The sequence below is a fragment of the Phalacrocorax aristotelis genome, chromosome 2 (assembly GCF_949628215.1).
Source record: "Phalacrocorax aristotelis chromosome 2, bGulAri2.1, whole genome shotgun sequence".
Lineage (NCBI taxonomy): Eukaryota > Metazoa > Chordata > Aves > Suliformes > Phalacrocoracidae > Phalacrocorax > Phalacrocorax aristotelis.
In genome coordinates, this window is record NC_134277.1 from 132,984,833 (window position 1) to 133,000,179 (window position 15,347).

The following is a 15,347-nucleotide window of genomic DNA, read 5'->3' on the forward strand; positions in this document are numbered from 1 at the left end:
GACTCATGCGCTGACCCAGCGCAGTACATCTTACATTCTCTAGTATTGACTGTGAAGTCAAAAACGTTCTGCATTGCTCGGCACCGGGTCTGCTCCTAGGGTGCACCTTCTGATCAAAACATTGTTCTACAGGTTACAACTAAGCGGTGCAGGGTGGGAAGCTGAGTAATGGCTTTAATGACCCGGCCCAGAAGACAAACGCAAAGTTAAGGTGGTGCGTCAGTACCTTCTGGATCAGAGTTGAAGAGAGAAACCAACGCCAGAGCAGTATATAAAGCTTCTAACGCCAAGAGGTGAAGACTCTCAAAGAAGTGCAAGTAAAAAGCATAATTTAAGCCTGTAGTTATTTAAGGAGAATAAAGACAGGAGAGAAAGATGGCCTGCAGTAAAGTGAATGGAAGGAAGGAACAAAAAAGAGAAGGAGGGACATGTATTTTGGTGCAGGGTTGTATCTCCTGGACCCAGAAACTGCCTTGGACACCAGCTAATTTTACAAGATAAGTTACATGCATGCCCACATTCAAGAGGGCAAGAGTGAAACCTTGATGGCAATGCTATGATTCTGGCTGAAGAGCTTCATTTTCCCCCTCCCATACCTGAAAGCCTTGAATCCTTGCCAAATACTCCAGCTGTTTTGAAGGCTGCACTGCAGAACAGGGGGAAGCAGGAGATATTCCTTTTAGACCTATGGCTTCGGCAGTTGGGGACGTTCCATTCATGAGAAGTTCCCTGGCAATCGTAGCCGTGCTATTTGTTGTAGGAGATATGCTGAAGAAAGAGCTAGAAGTCTGGCTCATTTCTTTGGACGACAAATAGCTTACAGTGGTACCAGGGGCTGATTTGTTGCGGCTTGCTTCCATCTCTTGATAAACATCAGGAGAGAGATGGAGTATTCCCTTTGGTGCTGAAAGTAAAAGCAAAGATCATTCTCATTACTCTAGAATGGGTTTGACATGTAAACTATTTTCATTAACATACTTTGCAGAGGAAAACAAAGTAAGGATTTAAAAGCAGTATCTCTTTCCACAGTAACTGTGAATGAAATTGCATAATTTATTTAGAAACAAAGCAGATCTGAAGCGCCCTTCTTCTTCCTCTTCCCCTACTCTTTTTAAGGAGGTACAAACGCGGACTTTAAGACTGTGGCTAGCACTGAATACACAACATGAACAAATAAGGTTTGGAGATCTACAAACCACGAGGGACAACTGCTACTTCAAAATAGTAGCACGGTTGTTATTTTGCTGCAATCTTCTGCCTCCTACCTGATACAATAATTTGGGCTGTTATTCCACAAATAATTTAAACTAGTCTATGTCAGCACTGGTGCCACCAGAAGCAGGTCTTTTGTCTCCCACCTACAGCTGCTGTTTGTACTCTCCAGCTGCTCTATTGCTTGTGCCAGCACTGGCACCTGTAGGACCATGCAGCGATGCTCATGAGAATGAGCTACTGGAGGCAAAAGAAGCTTCTTGTGGTAGCAGAACTGCCTCAAATGCTGGCTTAAAGTGTATGCTGAATTACAACCGCAGCGTGTGCTTAAATAACCTTAAATTGCCCTGCAGCCACATTGTTACTGTGCTAATGACTCTTATGTGACCGACTGCTCTTCAACTTCCTCAAGCTGCGCCAGGGGAAGTTTAGGTTGGACATTAGAAAAAACTTCTTCACCGAAAGAGTTGTCAGGCATTGGAACAGGCTGCCCAGGGAGGTGGTCGAGTCTCCATCCCTGGAGGTATTTAAAAGAAGGGCAGACCTGGAGCTTGAGGATATGGTTTAGTGGTGGACTTGGCAGTGATAAGTTAGCAGTTGGACTCGATGATCTTAAGGGTCTTTTCAACCTTAGCGATTCTATGATTCTATAATTCAATTAAGAGGAAATTATTTATTTATTTAGCTGCATATATGGCAGTACCAAACAGGTACTTGCCTTGGACAACATTTATACTGAACAAGGAAAGCATGTAAGTGTCATCATTAATATCAATAGGGGTTAGGGTGAACATTAAAAAGACCTAAATTTATTTATGTGAGTGACTTAAATATTTCCAGTGACATGTGAATTCAGGATGATTTGTCTACATTTAAAAATGTTTAATATATTTTTAGAAAACACCTCATTCCTAACCCTGCTTGAAAACAGGAGTACATACTTGATCAGTTTTGCTGATATTCCTGTGCATGGAAATGTGCAGACTTAAGGTTGAAGTTTGCTAGTTTTCATATACAATGAAGCATTTGCTGGAAACATGAGTACTCAGTTTGCTGATACAAGAGGAAAACCTCTTTCTTATTATTAATAAATTGAAAAATGAGCTTGGAATGTGTAATTAATAGCATCCTTTAATCTACTTTAATCTTCTAGCATATATCTGAAAATAACATGGGCGAACCTGAGCCATATGGCATTTCATTCTAGGGATGATAAACCTGTTTGTTAACTGGTTTAGTAATCCCAAGAGAAATCAAGGGGTTCAATCCTTAATTCACTTGCAGTACATACTAAATTAATCTCAAAATGTAGAATAAATTCAAAGAAGAGAAGAGAAATAATTTCCAGTTACCTAGAAAGGATTTATCTAACCCTAGTAGTGCAAGCAGTATTTTTAAATAAAATGTCTACCGCAGGGAGAAGACTCAAAAAATATTACCAGTAATTAATATCCTCATTTTCAACTACATGGTGAAAATCGAACTTCCTCACTGCTGGCTCAGCAAATGGCTTACAGGTGAATCTTTTAATCGATTTACTCACACATTTGGCTTTTAAATTAATATTGCTTTCAGAAAGCTGGAACATCAGCTTATACCATTCACAAAGACGTCTGTCATTCACCTGATTGCTCTCCCCACCTAACTTCGTGGGGCTGGGAAGCCTGGCTGGACCCTGAACTCTAACTTTAAAGGTGTTTTACACAGTCTTACAACCGGTTCCAAAGACAGTGGGCCCTGCGCTGAACTCTAGAGCTAAGCACAAATTCAGGATAATGCTACTGGGAAACACGGAGGAGAAGGTCCCTAAAATTTCTTTTTCTCCATTTGGGACAATTTAGAAACAAATCTTACAGGTCACAACAACTGCATAAACACGCAGTATTATTTTATACCCTTTTTCTGAGGCCTGTCACTGCTGATATTTTTAAGTAGTCCAATACAAGAGATAAGACGAATGAAAATTAAAATAGGTAATACAGATATTGATAGCTGTCATTAGGTTACAAAACCAAACAGGAACAATAATAGTGAGTGGCAGGTGTTCACCACCTCCTAAGACCTCCCCACTGTAAACCTGATTTCCTACAAATAATTAAGAAACAGAAATTTAAACTGAACGAAAGGTAAAATATACTTCTTTAGAAATAATATATTAGCCCCCCCCAAACCAACTTTAGAAAAACATAGTACAACATCCACCTAAAAAAAAGTTTAAAGAAGTTTAAAACCAAGTCCAGTGCTGCAGATGTCTGTTCCATTGATGTAATATTACTTAAAACAAACATTATACATGCTTTCTCAGCCATTTCACTGTTTTTACATGATCCACCCAAATATCTAACTGCTGTCTGGAACAATGGTTTGGAATACTTCCAGATTACTAAGCTTTCTAAATGTTAAAATAACTAATATGCAGCATATGATGAATAAAAAGATATTGAGCAGAGTAGAGCAAATGCTCCTAATGTACTGACTTTAACTGTGATGTTAAATTAATCATAGTACTTTTACACTTATGCAACACCTTTCTGCTAAAGACTTCAAAGTGCTTTATAAGCAATAATTAATTTAAATCATGCGTTGGCTCTGAGAGGCAGATATTATATTACCATCATTGATTATCTCTAGAAACAAAGTAATGTAATATTCCAGACATTACATTACTATGGTTGCAAGCTGTTAACTTTTTATATTCAGGGCCCATGTTTCGTGAAGCTTCTTACAAACTTGTTTTAAAAAGCCAATAAAAACTTGGTCTCTTTGAAATCTTCTATCAAGCATATATTAATTGAAATTCATTATATATTTTTAATATATTATGATTTTTAAAATATCATTCCTCACTGTTGTCTGCTTACTTCAACTCTGTTGAACTGTAGAAGAGTGTATATATATAACAGTTTAGATACAGTAGTGAAGATGTTAAGACAAGGAGTATGACATCATCAGAGGAGTATGATATCAACAGAGTAAGCATAAGAACAAAAGAATTCTTCAGAAATTATCTTAATTAGTCTTCAAACAAGCACTTTAATAAAAAACATTGGAGAAGAAATACTAACACCTTTTTGCATTGCAGGAGAACATCTCTACTTGAGTATTTTCGTATTTTTGTTAGTCTTGCAGCTAAAAAAAGTTGGATTTTTGTGTTGCTAAATATTTATCCCATACTAACTTCACCGTATTCGAAATGCAGCATCATAATTATTAGGAGTCACAGGATCTATAACACCACCATTTAGATCAACAACATTGCACCTTCTGCTGGACGTAACTTAGAGGTACATTCATGAAACATGTTAAAATAATTTCCATTTGTATTATTTAAACCTGTGGGCAAATGCGCTATGAAAATATGCAGGCTAGCTATGCAATGTAATCACTAACATTTGAAAAACATGTCTTATTCATCCTTGGCGGTAATTGTTAGCAGTCTCTCACAATCTTCTGAAGTCTCCGAAAACCCCACACCAAAGACCTCTCTTACCTAAGAAAAAATTTCTTGATCTTCCATTGTCTACTTTTGCTGTGACGTGCTAGACAACTGCAAAACAGTTTAGACTGCAAGGCAAATGCACGATTAAGATACAAAATGGCCCAGCTAACCTTCACGAGTCTTCCCCTTGAAGTGTAATCTCTGTGCTTTGATTCCAGGAGCAGAAGCCATCTCCAAAAACCTGTTGGTGTTATTTTTATCCCTAACTGTTTCTCTAAAGGGTCCCCTTGGCTGGGGAAACAGAGTGCCCTTGGCTGGCAAGACAGGTCTACAAAGGGGTCCCCTGCTGTCTGACCTTCACTCCTGGAGTCCATGGAAAACAAAACTAACCATTGGAGGGACTTTCTGCATGGGGAATGGGGTAGGAAGGAGGGCGACTGACAATATCACTGAATGAGCATCAATGTAATAAGAGTCCACAGAAAAGGAATTTACTGATACAAGGACAGTGACAAGTTACCCCACAGCAGTGGGCTACTAAGTGAAGAAAAATTCAGTGATGACAGTGTTACCTGCACACTTGCATGTATTAGTGTCTATACTGGTACCAGTGGTGTCCCATTTTCAATTCTCTACTTCTGTCAGAAGACCAGAAAACATGAAAAGCTGAGATTTTAATTTTATCATTCAACTCCAAAAGCTGACCTACAGAATCAGGCTTGTATAGTCAATGTATGTATATATTAGTGCTAATTTTCTCTCTTTTCTACATGACCAACACTATAGGGATACCCTTCCTCTGCCTTCACTGAATGACTTCTCCTGGTTCAACATCACTCACTGACTTTTTGTGTTTCAAGAACACTTGGTCTAAACCACAACTTTATTCTTTCTTGGAGAACCACAATCTTCTCCCTGGGCTCTCACCTGTCCTACAGAAAAGCTATACTTGGTGTGTCAGAAGCAGTGTCAGCTGGTGTATGACTCCCTCTAACACCCCTGAAGAGCACATTCTTCCCTGCGCTGCAACCAGTGATACGGGGCACCAGCATGAAGGGAGTACTTTCATGTCTTGTGTAATGATGCAAAGTAAACCATGATATAGTTCTGTATATGACGATACAGTTCTGTATATGACATGCTCATTCATTAAGTCTAACACCCTGATATTTGAAACAACCTATCACTGGGTGAAAAGAGATTGCTTATAAAGAGATAATCAGTACTTTTGGAACTGGATAAAATACTCAAAATATAATAATAAAAAAACTTTCTTTCAGATTATGCTACCTGTATTCACATTGAATAAAGCTTCCTTATATTGTGCTGCTTAAAATACATGGCAAAATCTTGTAGTAAGGCATTAAGCAGGAAAAGCTAGACCCAGATCTAATCCTGACTCCCCTACTACATAAGTTAAAATGGACAAAACCTTAAGAGGCATGGAAGATTTTCACATGCAATAATTCCTCTATAAAACTGGCAGGTTCTCAACATGCCCTAGAATATGGCCCATTACAAATCTACTGAGACCAAAAAAGAGAATTTACAAAACCAAATAACTATTTCAATAACAAGATTGGAAAATGTAAATATTATCATAAAAAGAAATTACCATTTTATACTCCACTCACTGTAAAAGCCTATTTATATACTAGAATATTTTCAAATTTTGTTTTATTACCTCAGTAGGAACTCAGAAAACATCAGTCAAACAATTGAATAGGCAAATAGTATGGCCATTATGTTCTCAGCAATAGTCTACACACAATCTTGGCTTGAAATACAAAGATGCAATCATTACCTACTTAACACAGCTATCTGTGGTATTTCTAAGTCACTACTGCAATATTCAGACATGAAAAAATGTTTTGTCATTACACAATGTCCTTCAATCAAAAGATCTCGTCTACATGACCTTAAACAAACTGATGTTATATAAAGTCTCTCATTAAAATACTAGTTTATTTAACCTTAAAATAACCATGACACTGAAGAAAATACTATTTAGTTGTTCACTAAGTCAGGTCTTGATATCCTTAATTTCATTGGAACATCTTCCATACAGCCTAAAAGGAAATTACAGTATCACAGGAGACTTAAACGGTATACTTTTCTATAATATTTGGTGTTTGACTCATGCAAGGAAAGTCCTTTGAAATCTCCCACAGCTTTACTCCTGCTTGGGAACATAAGACGTTGGTAAAAATAAGACCCAGTGTTTGCAGTGAGGAAGTTCTACAGGTTATTCCATGAAATATTCCAATAGACAGATGAAACACATCATTATTTTTACATGATAATTTCTGCATCACAAGTTTCCAACAATATATCAGTGTACCAGATAATCTAAGATTAAGATGAAGCAAGTTCTGAAAAGAACCAAGCTAAATGCAGAAGAAAGGATCAGTAAAGAGGATCAGCAAATTTGGAGCACAAGCAAATCAAGCTACTGAGCTGACAGATCAAGGTGCTTGTAAAAGCTGCAAGACAATTATTTTTGAGGGAGTAAAGCAATTAGGAGAGTGCCTAAGTGCAACGGGAGGAGACCTGTGCAGGAAGACTATTCATTAACAGATTAAGAGGGGAATGAGAATTGTGATGATGAAAACAAAGGCACGACCCACACATAGAAGAGATGAAAGAATGAGCAAGTCTACTAGGGAAGGATTGAGAGGTTGCTGAAGCTAAGAAGGTCAAGAGGGACATCAACAAGCACAGCATAGGTATGAGTGAAGATGAAACCAGAGGAGGAGAAAGTGGTGGGAGAGTGGAAGTCATCGGGATAGGACATTTAATGTAAACGAGAGGGGATGGAGGAGAGAATGGTGAATAAAGTATTGGTTCTGACAGCAATAAAGCTTCAGTTCAAGTGATTCAATTCTTCAAGGACATTCTTATCCCAGACTAAGGGTGAGGTACATGGTGGGTCCCAGGTTGCGGGGAAGGCAGTAGGAAAAGAAGAACAGATTTCAGAAAAGCGAAAGTATTTAGAGAAACACAGTGTCACAGTGTGACACTGCTTTGTTTTCTTAACTGAAGATAGAAATCCAAATGCAGATAATTTGCAGAATTACATTATTAAATCTGAATTTGAGAGTTAACATCAAAAAAGAGCTCTGCATTGCCATTTCACAAGCAGGGTTTTTTTTTTCCCCCAAAGGAATAGACTAGCAACCTTGAACAAATGTAATTCGTATAGGAATTTTAGGGGACTGGCAAAAGCAAAAGAAGAATTTATCTGAAATTGCCTCTACCCACATTGCTGGCTATCTATTGTCATGGTGGCTGTTCCCTCTTTAATCATTTTATACATCAAGAACTTAACGATTAAGCAGTCTCCTAGAAAGCTAAGACGGGTTCCTTCTCAGCCTGAGGGAATCCAAGCCACAACCCTCGCAGCCCAAGTGTATGTTTCTTACATATGCACAAGAACCAGGCAGCAGGTTGCTTGCAAAATTTATCTTTTTTTTTAACCCGTATGTAAAATATGCAGAATATAATATGTGTAAACCAGCCAGGGAACAGCAGAATACATATCTGTACCTTCACTCACAAGTGCTTTAATCAACAGACAGACTACAAAGTCATGATTCCTTTAGATCATTCCTTCTCTGTGCATTTCTTTCATCTTCACTGCATTTGGTTTTTTATTTTCTGTCTGCACATCATAATGATATTAGATACACATCTCCAAAAGGTGGCTGCCATTATCCATATTAGTCTGTACCCTATGAGTACTCTCCTTCTGGTGAAGAAGGAAACTAAATCTAAGTCTCCCAACTTTCTGGGCTTGTGTTTAAAACACTAGGTACTTTAGAAATACACATTGTACTCTACACTCAGCAAAGAAAGCATCACATCTGAAGACGTGAAACCTGCTGTACTTTAAGCAGCTAACTGAGCATCTCAAAACGGGAAACGTGGGGACAGGAGGAAGACCAATTGCAGTTGTGGTCTTACACACCTGAGTGGAGCCCAAATCACACTTACACACAAAAATGCTGATTTGGATCTTGCCGCTAGTTCTCAAAACAGCAAGTTAAAAATAACCACACACCCTTCCCTGTTTTGTTGATATGAGGTGGTTTTTAATATTAGGTGTTTTAGAAGTTTTTTAAAACTGTTTCAAAAAATATATGCAAGTTGTATTTAATCAGTATTATTCTGGATAAATTATTATCTCATTCTCATTGCTAGATGAAACCAAAAAATAATATATTTATTATTAATAAAGCCAAATACAGCATAGATTTCCTAGCTTCAAAAACTCAGGGAAGAAACAAAATTGGACAGATCTCCTCTCCTCTGCTTCTAAATTTAATTTTCCTGTGTCTTCAGTTAGAAAGAAAACAGTAATCTCAGACCCTTGCTAGAAGGGATTTTGAAAATGAGTACATCAACAGTAGCTACAGAGGCAAGGTGTTATTTAAACATAACCAACTGCTATAAGAGACTTTAGCTGAGGTTGTGAGACCTACAGAGTGCAGACAAGTAGCTCAGTTGATGGAACTGCTCCCTGAAACACACAGTGATAAAGTTCACTTGACAGTATGTTTCCTAAAAAAATCCACAAAACAAAACAAAAAACCCCAAACCAAACAGATGATGGAAAACTACTGTTCTGTCGCTTGTGCTTCATCAAATAAGTGGTGTTGTCAACCCCTCTTACTGTGGTTTCTATTCAGAATGAAAAATAGTTCAACAAATGTTTAGTGATGTATCCTTCTAACTCCTAGCAAGAGTAGTATAATTGACGAAGTGCATAGGTTTGGAAGCAATTAAAAAGTGAAGCCCAGTGAAATGGCAGTACATAGTGAGCAAAAATGCATACAATCCACTGCTAATCACCTCTGAAATACACCCAAAAGAATTAAATATTTCAGCAAAATATGACACACATAAATTCCAATTAAAAATATCTGAAATACAAAACAAAACCTTCATTCCCAAAATGTAGACTTCAGTTACTGTTCATGGAACTACAGGGCTATTAAAATATCTACTGAAAGTCTTCACCAAAATCCCCAGTTGAAAATAAACATGTAGAGGACTATTTTAAAAAGTCTTTGTAAAACTAGTGAAGGCCAGAACTATGAAGTTCATGTAAGTTTTGTTTTCTCCAAAGTGAAGATGTATTAGTATGCAGAATTTCATAAAAACATGATTTATTTTGCATTTATTTTCTCCCCCAAAAATGGTAAAGAAACATCTAAGTAAGAATTCGAAGATACCATACAGTTAGGGCTCACAGTAATACCATGTATTTTCATATTTCTATAGTTCTTATATTCTTAATCTTCTATTATTTAAGTAGATTTTTAAAAATACTAAAATACATGTTATTTATGGGAGAAGGCTCAAATTTCCTCATCAGAGATTTAAGAAACTCTTCTGAGTAACTATTTGCTTTTTTCTCATTGCTTTTCTTTTTTTAATTGAGAACAATCGCATGAGATCAAGTATCTTTGTTCCTTAGGAGATCATTTGCTCCTGCTGCTCATTTACCATCTGAAATCATAATCATCTGTTGGTGACAATCTAATCATCTCCACAGTAACTAATTGTGATGTCACAAACAAATGATTATGATTTCAGGTGGTGAACAAACAGCAGGAGCAGATGTACTCTGAAGAACAAAGACTGTAAAGTCATGCACAAATCCCAGTAATAAAATGTTAGGCAAGAAAAACAAAGAGCCTGTCCTTTACAGAGAGGTAGGATTGGTCTGAAAGTATTTTTTTATTATTATTAGTTTTTCAATACTTACTTTGTGACTCCCAAAATCGCTGGAAACAGATAAAGGAAAATTATACTATGAAAAATTGAGGGTGGGGTACCTTACCCCACCAGTGGGGTTAGGGTCATTTTTTCCTTGTTAGAATGATAATATATAAAAACACTGTTACTTTGTCCTTTTATTTTTCTGTATTTTTGTTCTTCATAGCTCATCTACAGTTTCTCCTAGAACACATACTGTATGATTGTGATTACCCCATCCAGAAATATAAAACCAAAATATGTTCCTAAGAAAATGCACTTTGCATTAGGATTGTTTGTTTCATGTTTTGTTTTTGTTGATAATTGCTTAAGTCAAATCCAGAGAGATAAATGAGCATTCTGTTGACAGTAAACATCTCCTCTGTGGGCTGCGAATGCTCGTGGTCTGCCCACAGTGTCTCAAAGTCTCTTCCAGAAGCATCAGGAAAAAACCTCACTCAACGTTCTTGTTATTTCATGTGTAAAAAATGTCTAAGATATCCCGATCCAAGAAACAAATAGCTTCTTGTTTCGTCTTTAAGATTGTGAAATGAAGAGGAAACGTAAAGAAGTAAACCTGTGGGAAGAAGTTTTGCCACTGAGTAGGAGGAACAGAAATGAAGTTTGCCGCGAGGATAGCTGCAAAAGTAACATGATAGAGGGGAACAGGAGAAGTTAACTTTCAAGGATATTTAATAGGGAATACTAAAAATGCATTGAGCAGGTACGTAGGAGGATAGAACTGGAGGATATTTCTCAGCAAAAACAAACTACATAATCAGGGTACAACGAAATCTGTTCTTCAGCTGCACTAAAATATATAACTGTTACGGTTTTTGTTTTTATTGTTCTAAAGTATACAACTTCACTTTACTATTCCAGCTTTATTTCACAGAGTTTCAGATGGGAACACAGCGCATTATGCACATGAAGAAAGAGTATCTGCCTGTGAAAGGAAACTGATGCACAGTACATTGTCCTAACAGGACACAATTGTTTTCCTGGAATAAAATTACTGGAAATCTGAATAAGAGCTGCCAAATGATGGTAGGTGTAGCAATCTCGGAGCCTTGGATTTTCCAGACCACTGAAATTCAGGTTTTAGGGTCACAACAAATGCAAACTGTACGTCTCTCTTACAAGCAAGGATATAGAAGGGAGGAAGCTGCTCCATTTGCCCTCTTTAAAACCTCCTACAATAATGATGACACTGCAAGAGTAGATTCACCTACCAACAACTGTTGTTCTTAAATATAAGCTAGCACATTCATACCTGAAATGATGTGACATTTCTGATCTCAAACACTGGAACTTGTTTGGAACTGCCTCAAAAACCTCTGCACTTCACAGATGCATGAGAGATCATGCATGCAAGTGATTTCTTTTATACAAAAGAAGATACTTCACATTTTCTCAGTTCTCCTTGACTAGAAAGCTCTGAAGTTATACTGGACTCTGGGGTTTAGTGGAAGATCAACAGGTGTGCACAGGGAAAACTCTTCATAATACCAGTTGTTCTTCAGGATTTTTTGTGCATTCCCTGTGAGGGAAACCAACACATAATATTCTACCAGAAGGAGAGCAGGCAAAGTGCTCATAGGTAAATGTGTACTGGCAGACCACCACCCTGCCAAATATTAGCACAGCATTTCAACAAGTAATCATGTCTATGGAAAACTGGTGAGAAATATCAAGTGATACTGCATAGATCTTCTTCAAATACGGCAACCCCTGACCCCAGTAATGTCCTGAAAAACAGACCTTTTCGTAGAGCCATTCAGCAGGAAGGTTTCAACAGAACTTACCGGTTACCTAAATAACATACAAAAGTGTTCTATTCATTTTCTATCTGGGAATCTGTGGCTCCTTCCTATATAGTACAAATAAATGGTTTGATATTTATATATTGAAAGATCTACAGCATAGAAACTACTTCAGTGGTTTTCTATATAAAAATATACTTTAATAGAGTGCAAATCAATACAGCAGATTCATAATTCTATCAGAAAGGCCATTTTAGTTTAGAAATACCAAGAGAGGTTTCAATGAGAAACTCAAAAAGATGACCTATTAGCAATTCATTCAGCCAGAGGTGATATCACACTAACACATTTAAGGAAGAAAAATGCATTTCTACGTCTTCCATGAATCCTGGATGAGACTGCAAGGTGAAGAAAGACTGGTCTGTCCTCTACATAACTGCAACAGATTCATTCTCCTCTTATGTCTTTACATGGAAATCACAGTTAAGCTGTAAATTTTAAAGAAAATACCCTAGAAGAGAAAGGCCCTTTAAGAGGTGAAGAGTTAAAAATTCAGTTAAAAAAATATGCCTGGTGATAGCATTTTGTGTTCAAACCCTTCTTATCTTGCAAAAGGATAGCACAGTCCCTCTGAAATAAAAAATCATACACTTTAATCAGCTGATAATTATTAATGTTACCTCTAGATTGGAACCTTCAAAAAAGTATTCAAGGGATTAAGCCCAGTGGACTCTGAACAGCACTGTCAGAAATAAATGCTTTATGTCTATTGACATGATAACTACAACTCCTTTGATTTCCAATTTACTTGGAAATCGAAAGAATGGAAATAAAGGCACCTAGAAATGCCTTTCATGCATTAGAAACGCATCCCAGAATGAAAACCTGTTTCTGTACCATGGCCTGTGGTGGCTGCAAAAAAGTCTGTGAGCAGGTCAATCTGTGAAAAATATGGTCAGCACAGGTATAAAATATAATTTTTGCTGATCTTGTCTCCTGTTGAGCGAGTTTGCCTTTGTGTTCTTCTAGATTTGGATTTACATGCACGACTGCCAAAGTTTTCTTGCCAGATGAAGCCTGGGAAGGGGATTGTTTTTTCTTGCTGGTTTAGTAGATGGTTGCGATGTCATCTATAAATATCTCTGCTACAAGACACTGCAAGGATAGGACAAAAAAGCTAGAGTTCTTGTTCTGCTGTCCCAAACTCCAATATGTTAACATTTGAAGACATTTCACAGGCCACGTTCTTAGAGATTTTGACAATGCAAACAGAAATTATCTAGAAGTATTGATGGGGATTGATGATAGGGCTGCAAGGAAGCAATTAATAAGAAGTCTTATATCCTGTAGAATCCTTCCTTTCAAGGAAACACAATGGCATGTGCTGAATCCAAGATCACTTTAAATACTAGCAAACTTCTGTGTAAGTTGAAACACAAATTATTCTCCAGGTCTACTGACTGGGAAGACCATATATATAGTGGAACACTACTGAACCCCCTTAAAACCTGCTTTTAGGACCATGTCCTTCAGATGCATATAGGCAAAAACTAGAAGGTAGCTCATGCGTGTGTCTGTCTCTAGTACAATCCTCAGTTGAGGGAGATAATGTTTGGGACTCTTAAGAAGGTCAAAACTCAACACAGTTCTAAAGAAGAAACTAGGGCTCATGAAAAAGTGAAGGAAGAATTATTTATATTACCTTCACTACTGTAAACAGCAAAAAATTAGTTATAAAGTCACAAATGTCTGTCCTATTCATTACGTGTTGCAGCACAACTGAAGTCAGTGTTTACCAACAGTCTCTTGGGCCTTTGTGTCTATGGACACAGCTCAAGGAAGACAGAAACTACCAGTAGCAGAACCTGATCAGAGTCAGGGATCTCTTGAGAAATTTTCAGGACTGGAGCATGTCTCCTATGAAGAAAGTCAGAGAGAGTTGGGGTTGTTCAGCCTGGAGAAGAGAAGGCTGCAGGGAGACCTTATTGCGGCCTTCCAGCACTTAAAGGGGAACTATAGGAAAGATGGAGGTAACCTCTTTAGCAAGGCCTGTTGTGACAGGACAAGGGGTAATGGTTTTAAACTGAAGGAGGGTAGATGTAGACTGGATATAAGGAAAAAATATTTTATGATGAGAGTGGTGAAACACTGGAACAGGTTGCCCAGAGAGGTAGTGGATGCCCCATCCCTGGAAACATTCAAGGTCAGGCTAGACGGGGCTCTGAGCATCCTGATCTAGTTGACGATGTCCCTGCTCACTGCAGGGGGGTTGGTCTAGATGATCTTTAAAGGTCCCTTCCAACCTAAACCGTTCTATGATTCTATGATTCTATACAAGCCCATTGGACCAAACAGGATATATCTTAGTTTGCTGAGTCAACCAGCTTATGTCACTGTGAGGCCACTCTCTATTATTTTCAAAAAGTCATGGGGATCGGGAGAGGTCTCCAATGCCTGGAGAAAGACATTATCGTCATCGTCAAAACAGGCAGGCTGGTCAGCCTCACTTCAGTCCCTGGGAAAATCATGCAGTAAGTCCTCTCAGACCCATTTGTGGGCACACAAAGGAGGAAAAAAGCAATTGGGAAAAATCAGCATGAATTTACCAAGGATAAAAACAGCCTGAACAATCTGATTGCCTTTTATCATAAAATTACTGGATTTATGAATGAAGGGAGAGCAGTGGATGTAATTTACTTTGGCTTTAGCAAGGCTTTTGATATCATGTCTCCCACAGCATTCTTGTATCCAAGCTGTGATGTTAGAGTCTAGGTAGATGAATTACTAGATGATGAAAAACTGTTTGGATGATCAGGCTTAGAGCATGGTGGTAGGCCTTGGGGGACCTAATAGCAGCCTCCAGTACCTAAGAAGAGGTTGCCAAAAAGATGGAACCAGGCACGTTACTGAGGTATGTAGCAAAAGAACAGGAGATGGTAGTCATAAACAAATAGGAGATGTTCCGACTGGGATAAAAGGAAAAAAAAATCAATGTGAAGATAATTAAGCATTGGAACAGGCTGCCCAGAGAAGCTATGGAATCTCCATCCTTGGAGAACTGGAAAAAAGACATAAGCAACCTTGTCTGCACTCTGTACTGATGCTGCTTTGAGCAGGCAGTTTAGACGACCTCCTAAAATCCTTTACAACCAGATGGATTCAATGATTCAGTG

General features: G+C 37.9%; 1 protein-coding gene across 6 annotated transcripts in view; it reads right to left on the minus strand.

The window, feature by feature from the left end:
- STAU2 (staufen double-stranded RNA binding protein 2) overlaps positions 1-15,347 on the minus strand; it is a 178,947-nt gene that overhangs the window by 82,402 nt on the left and 81,198 nt on the right. For all 6 annotated transcript variants that reach the window (XM_075085253.1, XM_075085250.1, XM_075085252.1 and 3 more), the window contains exon 12: positions 597-904. In XM_075085253.1, coding sequence (XP_074941354.1) covers positions 597-904 — 308 coding nt within the window. The remainder of the gene's footprint in view (positions 1-596; positions 905-15,347) is intronic.